At 42.9% G+C, this 23,550-nt stretch overlaps 2 protein-coding genes across 5 annotated transcripts in view; one reads left to right on the forward strand and one right to left on the reverse strand.

Moving 5' to 3' along the window:
• Positions 1 to 6,741: 6,741 nt before the first annotated feature.
• Positions 6,742 to 16,011, forward strand: chst7 (carbohydrate (N-acetylglucosamine 6-O) sulfotransferase 7). 3 transcript variants are annotated; one of them, XR_004764492.1, is made up of 3 exons: positions 6,742 to 8,148; positions 9,130 to 9,610; positions 14,468 to 16,011. XR_004764492.1 is itself a non-coding variant. In XM_035410739.1 (2 exons), exon 1 carries the CDS (start codon positions 6,826 to 6,828, stop codon positions 8,074 to 8,076), a length of 1,251 nt encoding a protein of 416 aa, XP_035266630.1. In that variant the 5' UTR covers positions 6,742 to 6,825; the 3' UTR covers positions 8,077 to 8,094; positions 14,444 to 16,011. The 3 variants fall into 3 exon arrangements, 2 of the variants coding, with proteins under 2 accessions (XP_035266630.1, XP_035266629.1); XM_035410739.1 differs by lacking the exon at positions 9,130 to 9,610 and having other exon boundaries at positions 6,742 to 8,094; positions 14,444 to 16,011; XM_035410738.1 differs by lacking the exon at positions 9,130 to 9,610 and having other exon boundaries at positions 6,742 to 8,094.
• Positions 16,012 to 16,552: 541 nt separating this feature from the next.
• Positions 16,553 to 23,550, reverse strand: part of slc9a7 (solute carrier family 9 member 7) — a 55,199-nt gene continuing 48,201 nt past the window's right edge. For both annotated transcript variants that reach the window (XM_035410736.1, XM_035410737.1), the window contains 2 exons: positions 22,573 to 22,678; positions 16,553 to 20,158 (listed from right to left, as the gene is read on the reverse strand). In XM_035410736.1, coding sequence (XP_035266627.1) covers positions 19,907 to 20,158; positions 22,573 to 22,678 — 358 coding nt within the window. In that variant the 3' untranslated portion in view covers positions 16,553 to 19,906. The remainder of the gene's footprint in view (positions 20,159 to 22,572; positions 22,679 to 23,550) is intronic.

Here is a 23,550-nt window from a genome sequence, read left to right on the forward strand (position 1 = left end):
AGTACAGTGACAGTGGCATCAGTGGGGGTCCCGGGCCTTGTTGATAAGGCCAGCTGCAGTCGGGAAAAAACTGTTCTTATGACGTGAGGTTTTGGTCCTGATGGACCGCAGCCTCCTGCCGGAGGGGAGTGTTTGCAAGAGTTTGTGTCCAGGGTGGGAGGGGTCGGCCACAATCTTTCCTGCCCGCCTCAGGGCCCTGGAGGTGTGCAGGTCCTGGAGGGATGGCAGATTGCAGCCAATCACCCTCTCAGCGGCGCGAATGATACGCTGCAGTCTGCCCTTGTCCTTGGCAGTGGCAGCAGCGTACCAGATGGTGATGGAGGAGGTGAGGATGGACTCAATGATGGCAGTGTAGAAGTGCACCATCATTGTCATTGGCAGGTTGAACTTCTTCAGCTGCCGCAGGAAGTACATCCTCTGCTGAGCCTTCTTGGTGAGGGAGGTGATGTTCAGCTCCCACTTGAGGTCCTGGGTGATGATGGTGCCCAGGAAGCAGAAGGACTCCACAGTGTCGACTGGGGAGTCATGCAGGGTGATGGGGGCGGGTGGGGCTGCGTTCCTTCTGAAGTCCACTACCATCTCTACTGTCTTTAGGGCGTTGAGCTCCAGGTTGTTATGGCTGCACCAGGACACCAGATGTTCAATCTCTCTCCTGTAGGCAGACTCATCCCCACCAGAGATGAGTCCAATGAGAGTGGTGTCGTCTGCAAACTTCAGGAGCTTGACTGACTGATGACTGGAGGTGCAGCTATTGGTATACAGGGAGAAGAGTAGAGGAGAAAGGACGCAGCCTTTAGGGGAGCCGGTGCTGATGGTCCGGGAGTCGGAGACGTGTTTCTCCAGCTTCACGTGCTGCTTCCTGTCAGACAGGAAGTCGGTGATCCACCTGCAGGTGCAGTCAGGCACGTGCAGCTGGGAGAGCTTGTCCTGTAGTAGAGCCGGGATGATGGTATTGAAGGCGGAGCTGAAGTCCACAAACAGGATCCTGACATAGGTTCCTGCAGTGTCCAGGTGCTGGAGGATGAAGTGGAGGGCCATGTTTACAGCATCGTCCACAGACCTGTTGGCTCTGTATGCGAACTGCAGGGGGTCCAGGAGTGGGTCCGTGATGGTTTTGAGGTGGGACAGTACAAGGCGCTCAAAAGACTTCATTACCACAGAGGTCAGGGCGACGGGTCTGTAGTCATTGAGTCCTGCGGTCCTTGTTTTTTTGGGGACGGGGATAATGGTAGAACTGAATTTACAAACAAAACAAGGCAAAACAATGCGCACCAACACACCGAGGCAGCCATCCGCGGCGCCATCTTGATCAGGCCTCAGCAAAACCCTGTAAATAGGTATATCATCTGGGGATTTTAAGTACACTACATTTAGAGAAAATTTTCATACATCCAGTGTACTCAATTTATATAATCTATAATAGGCAAGTAAGATGTTATGGACATAGTCTGGACCTTTAGCCAGACATGCATTCTGCTGCTTGTCCAACAGGTGTCTCTGTAGCCACCATATTTGGACTAAGCTTTCTGCAGTATAACTATTTGGTCAGGGATAATAAATAATATGATAATGATTCTGCTTGCATCCTGGACCTTAACCAGAATTGACACACTATCCACTATCTGTGAGTGATAGCTCTCCGATATCTGATAGCTGAGCCTGCAAAACAATAAAAAAAAAACCTTGCAGCTGAACCACAGACCGCACTCTCAAGTTTCATGACTGAAAGAAATCTGAAAAACTGTGAATGACAGAAGGCAGGAGGTAGAATCGAGGTGGGCTTGTACAGGGAGCAGTGTGTCTGGCCAGCTGCACCAGTTTTAGTATAATCTGTAGCATAATCTGTACGTAAATTCACATATTCAATGGCATATTGTTTTTGTTTCATAATTTCTCACTTGGCACATACATTTCTGAAGTCAATTCACGATACATTAAATGTGCATACAAACATTTAACCAGGTTAAGAGTGTAAGCAAAAGGATTTGCCACTTTCAGTTGTGATATAAAAAAGCATCAGCAGTGCAGACAAGTGAAAAATAAGAATTTTCAAATCATGGTACAAATAAGAAGCAGTCAACTGGTCATACAAACAGCACAGTATGCTTCTCATATACACCTCAAGAGTTTAACAGCATTCACAGTCAGCAATCCACTGTCATGCAGCACTGTCAACTTGTGAAGCTGGTGTCTGCAACCCAGGTCCTGGGGAGCAGCAGGACCTGCTGTTTTTGCTTTTCACCTTAAAGTCAGGAACCAGTACAGACCCAGTGTCCATGTTCATAAAGTTTCTCAGACTAGGAGGTGCTGACCTTGGATCAGGTTTCCCTGGTCCAGATCATATCCTTATCCATTATTTAACTAAAGGTGATACTGATCCTAGATCAATGCTCATACTCGTACACATTATAAATATATGCCCAGGTGAGTTAACAGTGTAATCACCTGCGCTGAGACTGCGGCTCTCCAGGACCAGTTGTAGGGTTTGCTAAGCAGGTAGGACCCCCACCCTTACCTTGGTAGGATGGGGGAAAGGCAGGAGTACCCCAGTCACACATGTGTTGTAGGTCCCGCTGAGGGTTGAGATGTAGAATCAACTGGTCCCTCTCTCATCTGGCAAACAGTTAAAAGTATACATATATTTTACATATCAGTAAAGGTAATCATCTAACCAGTGAGATCACCTGCCCAGCAAAGTTTATTCATACAAAGGAGGCACAGCCTTTGAAACTGCAAGAGTGCATGTGATCCCAAAACAAAAGCAATGGAAATAAATTATTCAAGAAATATATTGTACAGACAGAAGCACAGATGTAGAGGCTAGTTCCACTACTGAAATCTGGTTTAAAAATGTATTCTATGAATAACATTCCTACATGCTACCATCTGTATTCCACTAGTTGCAAAGTGAAAGTTTATTTTAATGTTTAATGATACCCTATTGCAGTGTTATAGTCATTAGAATTTGCAACTTTGCCTTTCAACATGCAGTTTGCTGATTATCCACCAGATGTCTATGTAGTATCTATGTTGGATTAAAAGCCTCCACCATATTACATTTAGAAGATTAATGAGGCTGACCAGTAATGATTCAATTTACATCCTGTTCCTTAAACAGGAGGCAGAGTACTAAAGAATGGTCATATCCTCTAGATATGTAAACACCCAAATGAAGTTGGGATTCATTTAGCAAAACCTGCAGGGTAACCATTGATCACATTCACACAATTACTATTGAAATACATCTCTGATTACAGAGACACTTAAAAGCTGACAATGGCACAATTAATGATTAATGTCTATACAAACTTATATAGTGAAGCCTTTGACATTGAGCAGCACCAATTTATTTTTCCACAGCAATAAGCTGCGGAAAGTAATTTTGTAATTTGGCACATAGATCGTTCTAAAAGCAATTACCATGACCCTAAATGCACCACAACTCTGAGTGTGAGTTGCCCTGCAACAAGCAAGGGCTCAGAGTGGTACACACAAAAAGCTAGAAGATTTGACTTTACATTTCAGGATTTAGTGGTCTGTCAGTTAACTCAACATACTGTAAATGTAGGCCTGTTCAAATTGCCTACTCCTTGACCAGCATGTTTGGTCACTTTACTCACCATAAACCATATTGTACTTCACAACCTTTTGTAATCAATATTTCTGTTCTCAGGTTTTGATTTTGTTGTTGTGGAGCAGGCTCAGTAGGGACCCTCAAAGGTCTGTGTGTGTACTCAAAAATAACTAACATTACTTTACTAAAACGCTTGCCCAGTTGAACTAGTAGCCAACTGAATCTGACAGGTTGATTTCATCTACAAATTTAGACTACTCTATATAAGTATATCCCATAAAAATGGCAGCAATGTTGCCTGTGAAAAACCACTTAATGAAGGGGGGAAAATTATAAACCCTGTTATCTGTATAGATCTTCTTATTTTATGCGACGGCCATGAAATGACTTTTGTTTTGAAAAAAACAATGAAATTCTGTAATTTTTACAAACATTTTACTGTAAAAATGCTTCTTTTTTTACAGTTTAGAAGTGTAAAACTGATTCCTAGCTCTGCCACACTAGGTGTCATGTCCATTTGTTATAGTTGCTGGTTTTTGAAGGGTGCGATATATCAACATGACTGTGAAACTTACTCAACTAAACATTCAGAACTACTTCAGTGGGCCAATAAAAAACATTATTGGCCATTCAGCTAGTTTCTCCAGCTTAAGAAAGTGAATGTCTTTCTTGTAGTCTTTGCCCTTTGCTTTTTGAATGTTACTGTCATGGTTCTGTGTTTTGTCTCTGTTTTTCCTTGTTGGGCCGCCAGATGGCGGCACTTCGGTTTTGTGTCCTGCTCCCCCTGTTTAATTGTGTTATTGTTTTCAATTGTCCAATTATTGTTTGCTGGTTGTCTCATTTTCCCCTCCCTCTCTGTGGCCTGATTGTTCATTGTACCCTCCTGTGTCTCGTCTGTGTCGTGTCTATTTAAGTTTCCCTTCTCCCTGACTCAGGTGCTGGATCCTTGTTGTTGTTCGTGCCTCTGATCGTGTTTCTGCCCCGTGTGTTTCCTGCTAAGAGTTGCCTCCAGTGTTCCTGCCCATGTTCTGTTTTCTACGTGCTTTTGGATTTTTGGATTTTCTTGTTTCCGGTGTTTTTTGAGGTTTTTCTTTGAGTTTTGGGAGTTGCCCTGCGAGGCTTTTTGTTCCCTTTATTTCCACCAAAATTACCCGGAACTTTCAGTCCCAGGAACTACTTTACCAGGAACTAAAAGGTTCCTTCAGCCAATGGTTGTCTGCGTTTCCACCGGGGTCTAAAGTACCACGAAGATTAGGCAAATTAGCCCACTGACCTACGAAAAAGCGACGTTGTCGTCGGTCCATCTGTCATATGATTTCTTCTGTAACCCCATACTACCACCGAAGTAGCCTACATTATTTTCTAATAACCGGGACAGCCCGGAGGGGTTTATTCCACTTATATACAACGGGTTACCAACAATGACTATATATGGTTACTTTTGTATTTATTGATTTTCATATCCTCTCAAACACATTCATTATATTTTTATGCGAACATTCGCTTTCATGTCTTGACATCCGAAGCGACAGAATGCATTCACATTTATATGTATAACTGGCAACAACAGCAGAAAACTGAAAATTGAGATTACGGCAGTCTGAAAAAGCTAAAGGGAAGATTACTAGAATTAACCTGTTATTTTACCCGGACAAAAAGTGCGGAAGGTGATTTCCAGTTTGCTTATACTGTATCACCAATGTTAATTACGCAGAACTACCGCATACCTCACATTTGTATCAAACGTTTTGAGTCAGTTACAACGGGCTAACAAAGAAAATCCGGAAGAAAATATTCAGCAACCGAATTAATCCGTTTGAATGTTTTAGTACGTAATATGCTGTCCCAGCACGAATGCTTAGCATTTTATAAAACGAATACTAAAGCAAGAAAAGAGCAGAAGAGCACACGTTATAATTCCAAGACGTTGGCAGGCTATAACCAAAAGTAGGCTACTGCGCCGCATAACATACAAGTTTGATTTGAAGTTATTATGAAAATAAATTGGTTTGCCGCTGCATATTTTCAAACATGGCGGGTAATGGCGGAAAATAAATACAACACAAATGCTGCGAGTACTCGACCAATCAGAAATGTTCAGCGCTGCAAGCTCCACCCAAAAGGTTCCTGTACTTTCGGAAAGTACTACCCCCCGAGCAGGAACCTTTTGGGGGGTAAAATAGAGCCCCAGGAACTAATTTTAGACCCTAGTTCCTGCGGTGGAAACGCACTGAGTTCCTCAAAAGGTTCCTAGTTCCGGGGTATAGTTCCTGCGGTGGAAACGCGGCTTTTGTTCGTCCTATTTTGGAGTTTTGTGTTTTTTCCCTTGCTCTGCGTTTGGGTCCATTCCCTCACCCTCCCTGACAGTTACACTCTAGCGAATCAGATTTACTGTAAAGGTGGGTAACAATGTAAATAAAACTTTGTTCATTCAACAAAGAACTGAAATTATTTTAGTAAATAAAGTCCTAATACTGAACACAGATGTTTGGCAAGAATACAGAAATGCTCTGTTAGGTTTTTTAAAATAAATTTGCTGATACAAACTTTTTTTCAGGAACTTGTCTAAATGCGTGCCTTCTGAAACTTCACAAACAGAAAACATTTTTGATGTTGCAACAGCAAGATCCTGATTTGATTTCAATATCCTAGGCCTACTGCGGTTTTAGGGTACTTCACTAAAACTTTCAGGGGTTAATTTCACTCCACACATCCCTTATTCTGTGAGCAGGCTGGCCTAATTCTTACTCAAGTTGGATATATTTTCATGTAAATAGATTGCAAAACAATGTATATTGGCACTAATTTTACACTTCAGTTGTAATTACATATTAATATTAATGGAAAATGAAGTTGTATCCACTTTCACCTGGCCAAATAAATAACAATTACTCATTTATAATTTTTAAGTAAACACAACACAATTAAAATGTCAATGTGTAAATGTGTCAACTGTAAAAGATTGTATAAGATTTTTGAAAGATATTTGAAAAATGTACTGTAAATACATATTTTGGGTCGTTTCACATGATAGATGTAATTATCATTTTAAATATAAGATTATTTTGAAGCCTAAGAAAAGTCAGACTTGGAGCTCTTATTTTGACATTTCAGTGGGCGTGTCCAAATCGGGCTGACGCTTCAGTTTTGTCCCTCCACTTAAACTTTGGCCAAGGCTTGTCGTTCGCTTGCAGTCGAGGTGCGCTGAATATCTAGCGGAGGACTTCCTGCCCGTTTCTGTGGCTGAGGAGATGAAGAGGCGGCTGCACAAGAAATACTTGATTTTGATTTTAGGATATTCCGTGTTACTTCTGTTAATTCCTTATGTTTTGGATTACAGGGGTAAAACTATTCGTGATAAACATGAAGTTCAGCAGCAAAAGTGCCCTGACTTCGAAAAAACACTGGCAATGTGGAGTAACGTGGACAATAGCAACAATGCCACCGAGATGGTGGGAGACGCTTCCAATAGGAGCGATAGGATAAATATTTATTTGCACGCCACATGGAGAACGGGGTCTTCCTTTTTAGGTGAACTATTCAATCAACACCCAGATGTGTTTTATTTGTATGAACCCATGTGGAATATGTGGCAATCGCTCTACCCTGGAGACGCGGTGAGTCTGCAAGGAGCCGTCCGGGACATGATGAATTCACTTTTCCGCTGTGATTTCTCCGTTCTTAAGCTCTACGCCGGAACTAGCAACATCACTACCTCATTCATATTTGGGTGGAAGACGAACAAGGTTATCTGCTCAGAGCCTCTATGCAGCGCCTACAAGAAAGACGAAATTGGGCTCGTGAGAGGAGACGTCTGCGACAAGTGTCGGCCGAGGGACCTTAAGGACTTGGAGAGAGAATGCAAAAAGTACCGCGTTATGGTCATTAAAGACGTCCGTGTGTTCGACCTGAGCGTGTTGGTTCCTTTAATAAGGGACCCCGGTTTGAATCTTCGGGTCATTCAGCTTTTTCGAGATCCGCGCGCTGTGCACAATTCCAGGCTGAAATCCAAACTGGCCTTAGTGAAGGAGAGCGTTCAAGTGCTGCGCAGCAAGAAACAGACGGATAAATTCAAACGGCTCCTAATGCCCAGCAACAGGTCTAACCGTGCGGAGAATTATGTGGCGAGCGCAATGGAGCTGATATGTGACAGTTGGCTAAACGACATGTTGCTCGTCGCGAACGCACCGCAATGGTTGAAGAGAAATTATATTCAGATACGTTACGAGGACCTTGTCCTTTACCCCGTGGAGGAACTACAGAGGCTGTACCGCTTCTCAAACCTCACATCCTTTCCAAAAATTGAGAAATTTGTCGTTAACATGACGCGCGGAGAGGGATATTCTTCTGAAAAACCATTTGTTATATCCTCGAGGGACGCTAAGGAAGCTATATTTGCCTGGAGAGAGAGGTTAAACGTGGAACAGATCAATCGAGTCGAAGCCTACTGCAGCGAGGTCATGAGCCGCCTGGGGTATCAAAGTGTTGTGGATAAAACGTAAAGCCTGGAGAAAGTAGAGGTAAACATGCGGATATAACGTTAGCCCACCCAAGTTATTTCCCAGAAACATAGCCTAATAGTAGGGAGGGCAAAACGAAGCTTTAGAATGTCGCCAGCAGTGTATGCGCGTGAGCTTGAAAATACATTTCTCACAGAAAAGGTCGTTTGCTACCTTTTTTTAGTTCATTACAGTGGTGATAGAAGTTACTAGAATTAAGTGGTACTGTGCTGTTAGCCTTTATTGATCGCTGTACAAGGTTATTGTGAAGTAGCTAGCACAATCTGACAGTACTAACCCATAAAAATGTACTTTGAATGGTACTTGGTCAATCGAACGGTAATTGTGAAAAACATTCGATTATAGTCAGCGGCACCGAAATTTTCTGTCACACCCTCGATAAACGGCAAAAGTCCCAGTAGAAGATTGAATTAAATCTTTAAAAGTTATATATTTTCTGAAACCTTATCGATTCCGCTTGGCCGTAGTGAGTGAAACTAGGCGATCTGAGCATATAGTCGCTATGTAAATTACGTCAGAAGGATTCAGCCTTGTTGTTTGCTACCTAAACTTCACAGCACACTCAAATCCCTTAGCATGCTTGTAGCATGAAGTGTCTACTTTCAAAATCCATTTAAACCATTCACAAATGACTTGGGACTTTGAAGTTATAAGTCGGGATGTATCAAGTGTCCAGTGAAAATACTGACCTGGCTATCAGTCAGAATTCTGAGAGAACCAACTGCCATAAATGACCGCGTAAAATCAACCAGTAGAGTTATTATGATGTCACTGGTTCAGAACCCCATAAATGTAAACAGTCGAATGTTCAGTGAAATCTATCGGTTTTCGGTGCCGTCGGAGTCCCGATCTTATCATTGATGGAATTTTGGGAAAGTGCGAACTAAAAGGCCACAAAAACAGCCAATATATCACATTAATATTCCATATATGTACGATCGCTGTTCACAACACGTTAATTTAAGGCTAAACTGGTATTTTAATCACAATACTTATGTTAATTTCCGGAAATAAATTTTTCGATTGTCCTCCCTACTAATAGCGGCTTATACTGAAATAGGCGGGATACATTTAGCCTGACATTATCTTGGAATTTTGTACTATAGGAAATTTAAATTTTTTTGTTTTGTATTCATTTATTTAATGTTTATAAAGTCTAGTTATACACCCACTGATGCTCCGTAGTCCTAAATGTAATGCATAGGCTACATGTTAGGTTGAGCAGCTAGCTGTTTCACTATAAATATTCACGCTTGCACTTAGTAGGCTACGGCGTTAAACATCGACCTTTTTCTATATTCTACTCATAGCTTCACCTGTTTTATCGCATTAAGCTGATCAGGACATTATGAACTTCAACGTGAAAGCCATTTAGGCCTATGTTACATGAACATTTGCGAGACGTGAAACCTTAGTGGGTGTACCAACTTAAAAATCATATAGCATATTTTGTGAGTCGCCTGTATTCAAATTGTAACCATGGAGAGGACACACGGGAGGGACGTTAGACATTGAGGTAATAATAATAATAATCGTCGTCATCATTGCAGTCATCAGCACAAACATAATACAACTGCATTATACAAAAATGGTTAGTGGAAGTATAGAAATGCAAAGAGAATAGGATCGGACTTGGTGTCAAAGCATCTTTCATTCTCAGTGGGTGGTGTCCTGCAAGACAGAAAAATTGTCACGTACAAACTACATTAATTAGTTTGGGGTCCATCATTAAATCGGCAACAGTACGAATGAGACCTTTCATGTTGAAATAATACAACTGTCACCTCATTGTGGAAATTTCACAAGTCAACATTATTAATACTTGACTCATTGACATCCCGTTATTTTAATCTAGATTTTCATAAACCCACCACTGCAGCGATATTACGTCTCGTGCTTTGCATAATACCTGGAGATAGGGATGAAAACAACATAAATGAACAATGCAATGCTGTGGAATAGCACTCAGATACATTATACAGTTGATCTTTTTGGATTAAAGTAGTCTTTCTCATGCTGTGCATTGTGTCTTCTGAGAACATGCACGTAAATCATGTTTACTTGTTGCAAGATTCAGATGAAGCATCAAGGCATATGCTGAGCCTAAACAGCCATTTCAAATGTGATGCGTAAATCAGTGGTGCAGCTTCGCTGGTAAAATTGCTCTGAATTTTTATGTGATAAAATCACCTAGAATCTGTCATATTTCCAGTTTGGAGAGTAATCTCAAATCACACAAACCCAGTTTTAGTCTGATTGGCCTAAACGGTTTTTATATGTAATGATGGATATTGGTTATAGACTTTTATATTGAACTGCAGGCTTTATAATGGCTGGTGTTGGGGCATTCTTGACTACAAAGCAAATACAGAGGCTGTACATGTGATGTATACCTTTTATTTGCGTAAATATACATTTTTTATTTTGTGCCAGTTACGCTTTGATTTAGCAACGGACAATATTTTAATTCATAATTCAAAATAATCAGGTAGCCTAATACAAATGTAACTAAATCTGGAGCCATAAAGTCACTGTAGAATATGCTTTGGAAGTATATTTTCTTGCTTTAATGACGCCCTCCACTCAAAGACGTGTTTTTTAAATGAATAACTCCTCTTGGAAGCATGACTTTCACTATACAGTGATTTTTTGCAGATTTTTTCACATTCTTCCACTGACAGACAGAAAGCTTCTTCGTACTTCCCGGAAATCTGAGTTGGAAAATATCCATGTACAAGCAAAATTTATAACATTACAAATATGTTGACGCTTCACGCACAGAAAGCTGCATAGTTAGTGACGTTATTGTGACAGTTTGTGTGTTGAACATGGCAGACTGTGCAGTTTTGCGATGCAATCTCGAGATAACTCGTTAACAAAGGTGCACAAAAAGGGTTGAATTTGTTCTAAAAAATCACATGGATGTACCTGACAGCATAGAGGGCATCTGTGTAGTGCACATTTTACAGATGACTGCTTCCAGAACCTCATGCAGAAGTCAGAGGGTTTTGTGAAGAAATTGTTTGTGAATCCAGATGCTGTGCCTACGATATATCCTAGCACCGCAGCAGAAGCTCTAGCTTCTGGCATTCTCAATGAGAGTGAAGGTGTAGACATGCCATTAAGCCATTTTCAGTCGTTTATTGAAATCTTTCAGTGGAAAAACCGTTTTAATCAGATTGTTCAATATATAATATTTTTTAAAGTTTGAAAGTACATATGGAGGGGTACTTTAAACCACAAACTTGCAAATGCCCATACACCGGCCATTATTAAGCAGGCAGGTCATCAGTGAATGGCCCCTTGACTAATCATTTGTTTTAAATTGTCTTAGCTATTACATTAGTTATATTATTACATATGCAGATGGGTGACAAATTAAAGGAAAAACCAACATAAAAGTGTCTTAGTAAGGCATGCTAGGTAAGGCATTGAATCTTCCAAAAGATATTCCCTCATTTGGTGTTTTGATGATGGTGTTGGAGAGCGTTTTCAAACACTTGGTCCAGAACTCCCATTGGTGATCAGTTGGGTTGAGATCTGGTGACGGCAAAAGCCGTAGCATATGATTCACATAGTTTTCATACTCATCGAACAATTCAGTGACCTCTCATGCTCTGTGGATGGGGCCGTTGTCATCCTGGAAGAGACCACTCCCATCAGGCTAGAAATGTTTCATTGTAGGATAAAGGTGATCACTCAGAATAACTTTGCTTTGATTTGCCGTGACCCATTACAGTACATTACATTTATTTAGCAGACGTTTTTATCCAATGCGATGTAGCCTACAATAAGTACATAATACGTGACCCTTCCCTCTAAGGGGACAAGTAGACCCAAACCGTGCCAGGTTAAAATTGTACTAACGCACGAGCATCCCGGTCATCAAATTCACGCTTTTGACCACAGTTTCTGACCGTATTTACTGATGTCTTTCCTATCGATATAAAATAATGCAGGTGTCACTTTATTCACTGTTCCTGTTGAAACACTAGCCAGTTGAGCAGTCTTTATGACTGAAGCTCTTGCCATCCGTGCCCCTATAATGAACCCTCTTTCAAAGTCACTTATGCCCATTTTCCACCAAGGCATTTCGAGGGCTGGTTCGGAGCTGGTGCCTAATTGTGAACCAGTTCTTCCGTTTTTGACAGCAAAAGAACCGACTCTCAGCCAGGAAAACTGGTTCCAAAGCGGCACCAACTCTTGGCTGGTCTAGAACCAAGAACCGCTTGGGGCTGGGGGCGGGATTATCGTGACCAAGCAAGACCAACTAAAACTTTGTGACCGCCAGGTAGAGTGAGAGCGCCTTCGTTCGACAGACAGGGAAACGTAAACTGATTTGCAACTATGAAATAGGCGAAATATCGGTAACAACCTGTACCTAGTTATGTAGGAAAAAATTTCCTTGTTATCCTCCAGTGGTTTTTTTTTCAGTATTTTCGCAATTTTTTTCTGTGCCAGCAAATAAGTCAGAGGTGGTCCAGCGCTAGCTTTTGGTTGCTATGGGGATGTGTATCGACCTCCCCATATAAATGAATGGAACTTTACATAAATTTGCTAGAATGCAGTTTAAGTGTCCTGTCTTGTGTATTTGAGGTTAATATGAAAAAAGGTGGTCGCTATCAGCACGTCTAGGAATCCGTACGTATTCACTGTTGTAACCCAAGTCGCATGACGCAAAATAGCCATTAGGAAAGTTTGAAATTATGAAGCAACGTTTGTGCCACTGGATTTCATGGGTCGCGATGAGATAATTCCAAGCGTGTTGCTTGTCTTAAAGTCTTAAAGTTGATATAGTAAATAATAGTCCCTCCATTTTTTCGCGATTCGGAATTTTCGGAATTAAACCCAATCTAAACAAAATGCCGCATTTTCCCTGACACTGCATAATTCGTAAAATGGCGAATTATTTCTACGAATTATGCAGCGTTGAGGAAAATGCCTTTTTGTTGTGTTGAATTCCGAATTTCCGAAATCGCGAAAAACTGGAGGCACTAAATAAGGCTGTAATAATATAACTAAATGTATATGTATGAAGTTGTTTTTTTACATTTAGACAGTTTATTATCTGTATTTTTACAGGACATAGCCTACATTTTAATAGGTAACGATGTTGCTGGGAAAGCGGAGACATATATAGACGTATACAGTGACGTAATGATGTGGCTCTCTAGCCCGTGGAAAAACAAACTGGTTCTTAGAAGGTTTGCAAGTTGAACCAACTGTGAACCGGCACTAGCACCAGCCCAGAACCAGAACTAGGTTCACGTTGGTGGAAAAGAGGTATTAGATATTTTCCTCTTGCTATCTTGCCACCTTGGCCCGCTCAGCATTTTTATACATGCCTCAGAGCATGATAGGATGTTAATTGCTTAATTGTGTCATGCAGGACACCTGTATGGAAGCAGCTGCACTTTTATGTTTCTCCACTCATTTATTCAGGTTTTTCCTTTAATTTGTCACCCGTTGTATATTATTACTTTTTGTAGCTTGTTTAGTTTGTTACTGAACTCCACAGGTTAGAGGTAGCAAAGTGCAATAAGGAGTCCAGTTACATCCTGATTATTAACACTGATAGTCCTCTGTTCAATGCACTGTGAGTACAGGTGCTGGCACCTTGTCACATTCTCTTATTACCTGGCAAATCTGCCTATCTCAGCCCTGCGGCTGAAACGGAACAAAGCCGCTGTCTTTCCACACTGCGACCATCTGTTTTGAATTATGGAAGTACGCTGCAGGGGGGAGTGCGCTTTCGAGCCGTGGCGAGGAACTGAAGTGCGGTACGGAATGGAATTTTAATGCGGACGCATCTTCAGAATACAACTGGATTTATTTGGAGGGGGAGAGGTAAAAACAAACTAGCCGTACTGTGTAGACTGCCAATGCTAACTGCGTGAAGACACCGCAGTGCAAAGCTGCTCACGGATGGGGGAACTGAGGCTTGATGAGAGGCTCTGGTGGTGTATCGGGAGCGGCGGCACCGAGCTGGCAGTCACTTGTGTGCGTTACGTGGCCTGAGAGGCGGGGCTTTTCCCGAGACCGGGCCGGGTGCCAGGCTGGCGCGAGCCGATACGGCACGGACCACCGGAGCCTTTGTGCGGCCCTCCCGCTCCAGTGTAGCTTTTCCAAACGGGGTCCTGCCCTGCACAGAGGTACAGCGTGCCCTGCTGACCCGTCCCGCTGCCAGAGACGTAGTTAGGCTAATGGGAGGGTCTGCTTAAGGCTTTCTGAATGTAGATTTTTGGAGAGAGCTGATTTGAGTATGGGGGATAGTTGATTATATATAGATGGGGGATTAGCTAGTGGCACAGATAAATTAGGGTCTCACTTCGCTCTCTCTCTTTCTCAGTTCCCTGTTCCTCTTGCGTTTCAGGAGCCTGATGAACAGAAGATGAGGGGAGAGGTGGATATGGAAGAGAAGGAGAGTCACCACCACTGGTGGACAGAGAGAATGAGGAAACAGGGAAGCAGACAGCCAAGCTGGCCTCCAGGTGTGGCAGCGCCAGCCAATCCTTTTGTCTGAAGAACCAGGAAGTCATCTGAGGACGAGGGGGCCAGACGGCCTTGCCTCACGTGTAAATATGTACAGGGAAGAGATGGTCCGGGTCCCTCTCCTGAGACTGGGCTGGCTTCACCACAGACAGGGAAAGAGGGAACCGAAGGCCTACCAATGTCCTGACATCCAGATTTCACCGACACTAATCCCTTTTCAATCCTCGGCAGGCCCTAATCGGCACAAGGCTCACGTTACCTGGGAGACGGCGACTGGTTCTGGCTCGACCTTATCCTTGCTCCTGTCGTGTTTACCCAGTATTCCCAGGTGGTGTGCAAGTGTGTGCAGCAGTTCCCAATGGTGCATCTACGTCAAAACACAACAGTATTCTATGAAGGCAAGAAGATAAAAAGACTTGATGGGCCAGGGGGGGGGGGGGGGGGGGGGGGCGTGGGAGTAAGCAAAGTGTTAACTAATAGGAGGAGGGGTGTGGGAGAGTGAATTAACAGGTGACCAATTACAGACACGTCCTGCACTAATGAACATGTCAGAGAGGGGTGCACTTCCCTTATGGAAACTGAATGCACCACAGTATGATGTATATATTTGGACTTATATTTGTATATGAATATATTTCATAGCAGTGTATTAAAACAAATATTGTAATATATGAAAGCAGTAATAATGTCTATATTTGCCCACATATTGTGAAGTGTTGCAATATCATGATCATATTTAAAAATATTTTCAGTATATTCCATTTCTGTAGGGTTGGCTGCAGTAGGCACTCATCTTGTCTTTAGGGGTGAGAATCGAACCCAGTGCAGTATGGTCCTGAAGTATCCAGACAGCTAAGGTATTCCTCCACCCCCGCCCCATAACCAAAAGAACAACCACACCCCTGTGAAATTCCTCAGTGCCCCATGAGAATACATCCAAAGTCTCTCAGCTGTAACCTCCGACCACGCAGAAAGTTACTTTTTGGTCATATTGACTTTCCTTGGCTAATACATTTACTTAGGTACTCAGATTTTTACTAAAGCTTTCTCCTTAAAAAACATGTGCCTCTGCTTCAGTTGTTTTTTCCCTCCAGTGTAAAAAGTTAATCAGTCAAAAACCTAGGATGCAAAACGTGCTGACAAACTAGTTTCTCTGTCCCTCAATGTGAATATCCTGATTATTTTCATTGCTTAAAAAAATAAACAGTGGTGTTGACAACAGTATTGATTGTTTACTACTTTAAGGTGCTTGATATTTGACGTGTATGAGGGAGACGCCATGATTTTCAGGTACCTTCTTTCAAGTAAAAAATAATTTTGATAGCTGATCTGTATTAAATTCACCCCAGGAAGACACTTTTGTGCTTTTTTTGTTGCTAAGTGAACCCTCCATTTAAGTAAATAAATGTTTTTGCATGTTTTAAATCCCTGCTCCATGTTCATTCCTAAAACTTAAATCTTTTGCACTCCAGATTCAAACTCCAGTGCATCATGTTGGAGAAAATGAACATAGAATCAACAGCAGTGTCATCTTAGATGTCTTAGGAAACGTCCATTGTTTGGAGCACCGGAGCTGCAGCAATCAAAGAATTCCTGTTTGTGCAAGTGTGGCATTCTGCAAACTCATAGTGATCTACAAATGCTAGGACCACCCTGTTTAAGTACAGGACTTGTCCTCCTCGCAAACATACAGAGGTTTCAGTGCATATTCGTACTGCGAGCAGCCATGAGTGTGTGCCAACCCAGCAGTTAGCATGAATGAGGTAAACGTGTTAGTAGAGTTTCGCCATCTAATGCGAATAGATTCATCATAAGTTGCGAAAAGGTCATATCGGTGATAATGGAAAATAGATGGAAAAATAATTTAAGGAGGAATGAGGCAGTCTCACAACTCAGCATTTGTGTAAGAATTCAGAAGTATCAAATTTAGGAGTTTAATTCCTAACAGAATTACAATAAAGCCAACTTGAAGAATACATTTTTTTCCTTATTTTTTATTGACAGATATAATCAACATGCAAAACATCTCAAATGAAACCAGGTTACCAGGAGTTCCCACGAGAGATCATGGGTGTATGCCTGAGGCGTTCACAACACACAGATGATGGTGCCCAGACCACACACTGCTAGCCAGGCTAACGCCATGGCCAGCCGGTTTCCCCCACACATATTGCACAAAGTTAAGGGCAGAGGCAGCCTCAAAGGCAGCAAAAGGACAGACATAGATTGCACAGTTTTATAATACGCTATGAAAGTGACTACGTCACTGCTGACGTCACATGATTGATGGAAACGCACGTACCGCACCTGTTAAAATGGTTACTAGTTTTATACTCACTATGACAACTGGGAATGTTGCAGTTTTATTAGATTTGTGTTAAATATCTACTAGCTATTGTTACTGCGTATCAAATAGCTAGCTAAAAGACAACAATTTCATTTAGCCAAGTAGGCCAAGGCCAACTAACATTATACTAGCTCAGTTAATGGAGAGAGTGGATGTTGTGATGTAGACTTCCGTAGAAAACAGATGAAAGAAACCTGTACAGCAGTTCACCATGCTTTATTAATCGAGGCTCATCCTTAAAAAGCAACGATGCATTTGGACTGTGTCTCCGGTTACAATGGTTTCTGTGTGTCTCCACGGTACGTTACTACATTAATGCTACACTTTCATAGCGTATTGTCTCCAGCTTTGGGCCCAAGTGCATAAGCTTCCACTGACGGTCTCCACATACCAACTGTCACGTTGGGTCCCATAGAGACCCCAGCCTCTGGTTCTCGGCCTCTGCATCACATTATTTGCACTTTTTGTAAGAGTAACTTACTGTAGCATCTTAATTCAGGTAAAACACTCTGTCCACATTAGTTGCATTCTGAGCAAAAATTCTGGCCAGAACTGTCTAACTGCACACCAACTTAACATACACTAATGCCCAGACTACATTTACCTGCTGGTTCCACCCTCATTTGTGTTTGAGACTGTGAACATCAGGAGCTATTTGGAGGCATATAAAAACACAGTATGTAACAGTAGCAGTAGCCTATGATACTCAAGTTGACAACACTGACCATGTACCCAGAAAGTCCTGACAAGGAATCATAGATGGCTCTTTAAGTTGTACGTAAATAATTCATTACAGTTGCTGGAGAATGCAGTGTGGGCTTCTAATACATGCATGTCTCCACAATGTCCCGTTATCCTGCAAGGCGCGGCATTCACAGTTTAACGCTATGCTATTCAAGCTGGCTCAAATAATGATCCCCACCCCCACCACACAACGTAATCCAGCTCTACGGATGATGGCTCTAAGACGGATTGCGTAACCCGACTCATCAGAATGGCCTCCCCGTACAAAGAATAACACTTCTGTGCCAGTTTCTCCCCCATCTGTGACCAAATTTGAAAAAAAAAAAAAAAAAAATCCCAATCAAATAAATGTAACAATCCCAAGCATTGTCTCACGATCACGCTTACACTCTTTCAGTCTTGAGATTTGTGTCATATTCATGAATATTCATGGCATTCTGGGAAGATTCTGTGCACTCTAAAGAGCTCATACATGCTCAAACAATACTGAAGCGCACACAAACAGCACTGTTCTTTAAACAATGGGGCAGACTCATCAGCAGGGCTTCTGGCGACTGGTAAGCGTTACATTAGAGACAGATGGGGCACATGCACACATAAACACACATGTGCGATGCCCCCTCAGGATGTGGAGCAGCTCAAGTGCTTGGTATGTTGTCTCCTACAGGGAACAGCTGCCCAAGATACATCATCAAGCTGTAGAGACCAACACAGCTGTGAGACAAACCTCGTCACTACTGGAACAGCCAGACAAAAAGAAGCTATGTTCTGAAGCAAATCTGAGTAAACACCCTTCTAGGAGCCAGCGTTCATAAAAGAGACCAGATATAGTTTTTTTTTTTTTTACCCTTTTCAGCAGAATGTAACAAAAGTCGATTCTCAACCCCCACATAGAATTTGAGTTAAATTAAAGATAGCTAGGTCAAGTAGTAAACAGCTATGGAACAATAAAACCTAAATCCTTGTTTTAAATTGGGATACATGCAGATCTGGAAATACAGAGTAAAAAGTATGTGGTGGAAAAGTTGGACCAAGTTGGATAATATGGGAATCAATTAAACAAAAAAGGACTTCCTGATAACTGTTACACTGATAGAACACAGCAACAGACTTCCATATTGCAGAGTTAATGCATTGACTGGGCAAGTATTTCCCAGTAAAAAAAGCATCAGTGAACAGAGCGTTCGTGTTCATCTCTGACTCATCAGTCACCAGGGAAGTATAGCTATTACAAAATGTTTCCCTATCCATTCTTTTTTTGTAAACAATGAATGCTTCTCGTATGTACTGGGTTTCGTATTGTTACAAAGAACAACCATGGATATCGCTTCAATTTCTGCTCGGTTAGAATTTCAAAATAAAAGTCAGAGAATCAGTTCTGCATAATATTTACGGTAGAGAATGCCCTTTGGAGGGAACCAGGACTGGAATGTAATGGCTGGTTGATCATCATGCTAACTATAGAGATCTGGCTGGTTGGCTAATGGAGATCATGGCTCAGAGGTCTGCAGGGGGGTCAGGCATCCCTAAGTTCTCTAAAAACGCTCAGTCTTTCAGTCATATAGCAGCAGTGAGTGAGAGACAGGGACGATGAACGACAGACACAGACGGGCGAAATCACCTGCCTGGAGCCTGACATTTACCAATGAGCAGCCAACAGTGCACTTTCCAGGCTTCCGTCCGCAAATACACTTTCAGCTTGCGACTTCAACTTTCATACAGAGGAACAGCGAAAGTACACCGAACTACGTTTTCAGATCTGACCATACTTAAGGAAGCCCTCAAGAGGCTTCTCGATTCATACAAGCCACAGAAAAAAACAAAGTCAAAATAAACGAATGGTAGAGAAGCCTGCATCGCACAGTACAGCACATGACATGGTCCTGGCCCTGGCCCCGGGCATCAGGCCTGCCTAACTCCGCTCTGGTACGGGAGAGGCTAATTAAATCTCTGTTATTTCTCTTCATTCCTGCGGTTTCTCTTCATTCCCCCTCCTCTTCTCCGAACAAGAGCTCCAGCTGGGACTGGCCAGCTTGGACCGGCTGGCTGTAGACGAGGCCAAACTCAAACTCGCTCCCCTCTCCGGCTCCCGCGTCCCGTCTCTCTCCGCCGTCTGGTTAGCACTGATTGAGGGGGGGGGGGGGGGTTGGGGCTGGAGGGGCGCGGTACGGGAGGGGCGGCCGACAAAGGGTTCTTCTTTTTTGGGGAGGGGTTGGGGTGGGGGGGGGTTCAGGCGTGGTCCTCGATGGGGAACACCAGCCGTGTTCCCCGGCTCATCAGCTCCTGCTCGCGGGCCTCCAGGTCCCGCTCCAGCGCCTCCTCCGACGTGCTGCCCCGCCGCTGCCCGTTGGCGCGCCCCGCCTGGGCCTCCCGCGGGCCGGACGCCCCGTTGGCCGTGATGGCCGTGTCGCCGTAGGTGAGCGTCAGGTCGCCGTCGTTCAGGATGAGGTCAGAGTCCGTGTCCCTCAGCTGCTCGTGGCTCTGCAGGTCCAGCAAAGGAGAGAAGCGTGTGGATACAGATTTATTAAACACACACACACACACCTACACACAAATACACACACACACAGATACACACACATACACACACGCACACACACACACAGATACACACACACAGACACACACATAGACAAAAGACAGAAAAGCGTGCGGATACAGATTTATTAAACACACACACACACACAGATACACACTAAGACACACACACACAGATACACAATCAGACACAGATACACACTCAGACACATACAGAAAGACACACATGCGCACTCACGCACACACGCGCACACACACACACAGACAAAATGGAGAGAAGCGTGTGGATATAGGTTTATTAAACACACACACACACACAGATATATGCCTACATACACCTACACACACAGACAAAAGGGAGAGAAACGAATACAGATTTATTGAACACACACACACACACACAGATACATACTCAGACACACACAGACAAAATGGAGAAAAGTGTAGAAAAAAGGTGTATTATACCCACACACACTCACACTATGGCGTATCAAACACACACACAAACATCCACTGACATACATTAATATGTACAAACATAATAATTCTTACACACACACAAGCTTGTTTTTTGTTTTTTTACACTTAATATTTAAACCAAAGCATCGCGTCATTAAAAATAAATCCATGCGTAACTGAAACAGTAATGGGTCGACTTTACAAAAGATCAAATGAAGGATTAAATTCTGATGCAGAAACGGACCAAACATGGTAATCGTGGTTATGTGATGCTGGCAGGCCTGTATACAGACTAAATCAGGACTGGACTGTGGGCGCTAAACCACATCTGTAGAAGGATTTACTGGCCTTGTTAGAACACATATTTACATTTTAACAAACCCACTCAATCTTTCACGCATAAAGATTAAATATCCCAGAATAGCTTTACAGTACTTCAAAGACATCATCAGGCTGTTATTGTAAATGGCAATGAACTTGTCTGGTTGAACAATGATTAAATGAATAAATGTAATTATGAAACATTACACAACTTTAAAATTATATTTTTTCAGGAGAGTGGACCACCCACCCTTCCTTTGGTATTTTTTGGTTTATACAGATAGTGAGAAAGCAGAAAGGTGGTGAGCTCACAGCGGCTCATGGCAGGTGACTGAACGCCCGGCTGCTCTGGGGGATTTTTAAACGGTTCCAGTCGGCTGCCTTACAGGCTGTGTCACACTCGTCTCCACGCCCACACGGCAATTTACATAAGACCATATAAATACATAAAAAGCAGAAGTGGGATGAGAGCGCGAGGTACAGTATAGCGATCAAACGCTTTCGGAATGCCCCGTGCACCAGTTCTCCCTGTCCTTCATTTTCGAGGGGAAAAGACAGAGGGATCCGTCTCGCTCATCCCCCTGTGCGGACGGCGTCCCAAATGTGCGCCCCGCGAGCCGCCGAGCTGTATCTGCCTCCCTCCGTAACCGTTTCCATTTTGGATGACAAACAGGAAAAAGGGAACAATGACCCCTCTGTCGCTTAGTTTACACAAGAAGACAAAGACAGAGGGACAGTGTGCCGTGTTCAACCGCTGTTTATGACAGCGGGTAAACTGGAGAAGGAGGGGGGGACGTCAAGGCGCCTGAATTTCTCCTTAAAAGAAATCCTCCTTGTCATTCGCATCACTACGGCACAGAAGCAGTCCACTGTGCGGAGAAAACAAAACGTTCCATCTGTGGAACTGGTGAGCTGGACCGTGGCGCTAATTTCTGAGAACGACATTGCGTTTGAATAGCATACATACTAAAACAAATTCTACGTGCCTGGAACAATGGGTTTCGTCATTGTGGTAATACCTTAGAAGAGCCATACAAAAGGAAACACTCCAGTAATAGAGGAACTGGGGAAATTACACTCTCAGTTCTCTGAATGCACTGTGGAAGGTGGAAAAACACAATATTGGGAAACAGGCTTTGCCAATTTTGACACAACACTCAAAAGACTTTAAATTGAAATCATTAGACCAAGAGTGATTAGAAAGCAGAAGGACCAAACTCTGCTTATATCAAAGAACAAACTGAATTTGTAGTTACTCCTGAAGTCACAGTAAGTAATAAATCAAGGCAGGCTTGTGCCATGTCTCTTAGCATGACTAAGAGGTTAACTTCCAACCCCACCCTTACACATGCATGCATATGCACACACATTTACAGTCCAGTATCTTCCTCCGTCTGTGTGAAAAAGACATGAAAATGTCAGATGCTGCATAAATACTCCAAATACAGCTCACCAAAGCAGCTTAACAGTAGGTGGTCAGACGTGAATGTGGAGGGCTGGGTAAGTGGGTGTGCTGAGTGTGTGTGTGTATATACTATGTGCATCCATGTGTGTGTGCGTGCACACAGGTCACTCACCTCATATGCCTGTGGGCTGGTCAGACAGCGTGCCAGGGGTCCACAGCAGGTGGGCAGGGTGGTGGTGAGGGGGGGCCCGCTGTGTGTCAGGATGGGCTTCAAGTAACTGGAGGGGGGGGGGGGCAGTCAAGGAACCCACCCAAAACCAGCTGTTCAGCAACATGACCAGAAACTAGCAGGAGCCTGTCCCACGCCTATTCATTTTATTCATGCGCATTGGCATAAAGCAGTAAAACATAAATGAATAAATTATAAGCACTTAGGCCTTTATAATGGTGCGAGCACTTAACGGGGCCGTTTACTGCTGACAGTGCATTAAACTGCCACTTCACGAGAACTGGAAGGCCATATCACCGTTCTTTAAATGTTAAATGTTTTTTTAATGGAGCCACTTTAAATGAACCACAAAATTAAGCTTCGCCTTGCTATTAATACAGCAAACAAGAAACTAAATTTGCCGCAATCACTTTTGAGCGGTGTGTGCGAGTATGTGCCTCGCTGTGTGTGTGTGTGTGTGTGTGTGTGTATGGGTGTCTGTGTATGTCGATGTGTGTGTCTGCATGTGTGTGTGTATGTGTACAGTGATGCTTTTTTCATGTGCCAGAAAAAGAAAGCACTAAAATGTGTGTCATCATTGCTAGTATAATTTTTGTGAGAAAACGGATTTTCCTATGGGGCTAGCAGTTGTTTTTCAACCCTTCTTAAAGACATCGATCAAAGTGCTAGCAAAACGGCTAATTTTACAAACAAATAGTGTAGAAGAGTTGGATGAAGAGCAGCCATTTTATCTTGAGCCTTATCTTCATGCCATATGTACTGACTACAACTGTCCATTGTGACACGGAGCCCTGCTTTTAGCCTAAGCCCTCGTGCATGCACTCTTGCAAGCTGCTCAGGGGAAGAGCAACCGCTAACTTGTAATATGCAAAGTAAAAGATTGTGCAGAAAGGTCTCCTCTGATGTGGAGAGGGGTTAAGC

Source organism: Anguilla anguilla, chromosome 3 (genome assembly GCF_013347855.1).
Source record: "Anguilla anguilla isolate fAngAng1 chromosome 3, fAngAng1.pri, whole genome shotgun sequence".
Taxonomy (NCBI): Eukaryota; Metazoa; Chordata; class Actinopteri; order Anguilliformes; family Anguillidae; genus Anguilla; species Anguilla anguilla.

Excerpts from the sequence above, each read along its gene's own strand:
- chst7 (XM_035410739.1), top strand. The coding sequence starts at position 6,826 with ATGAAGAGGCGGCTGCACAAGAAATACTTGATTTTGATTTTAGGATAT.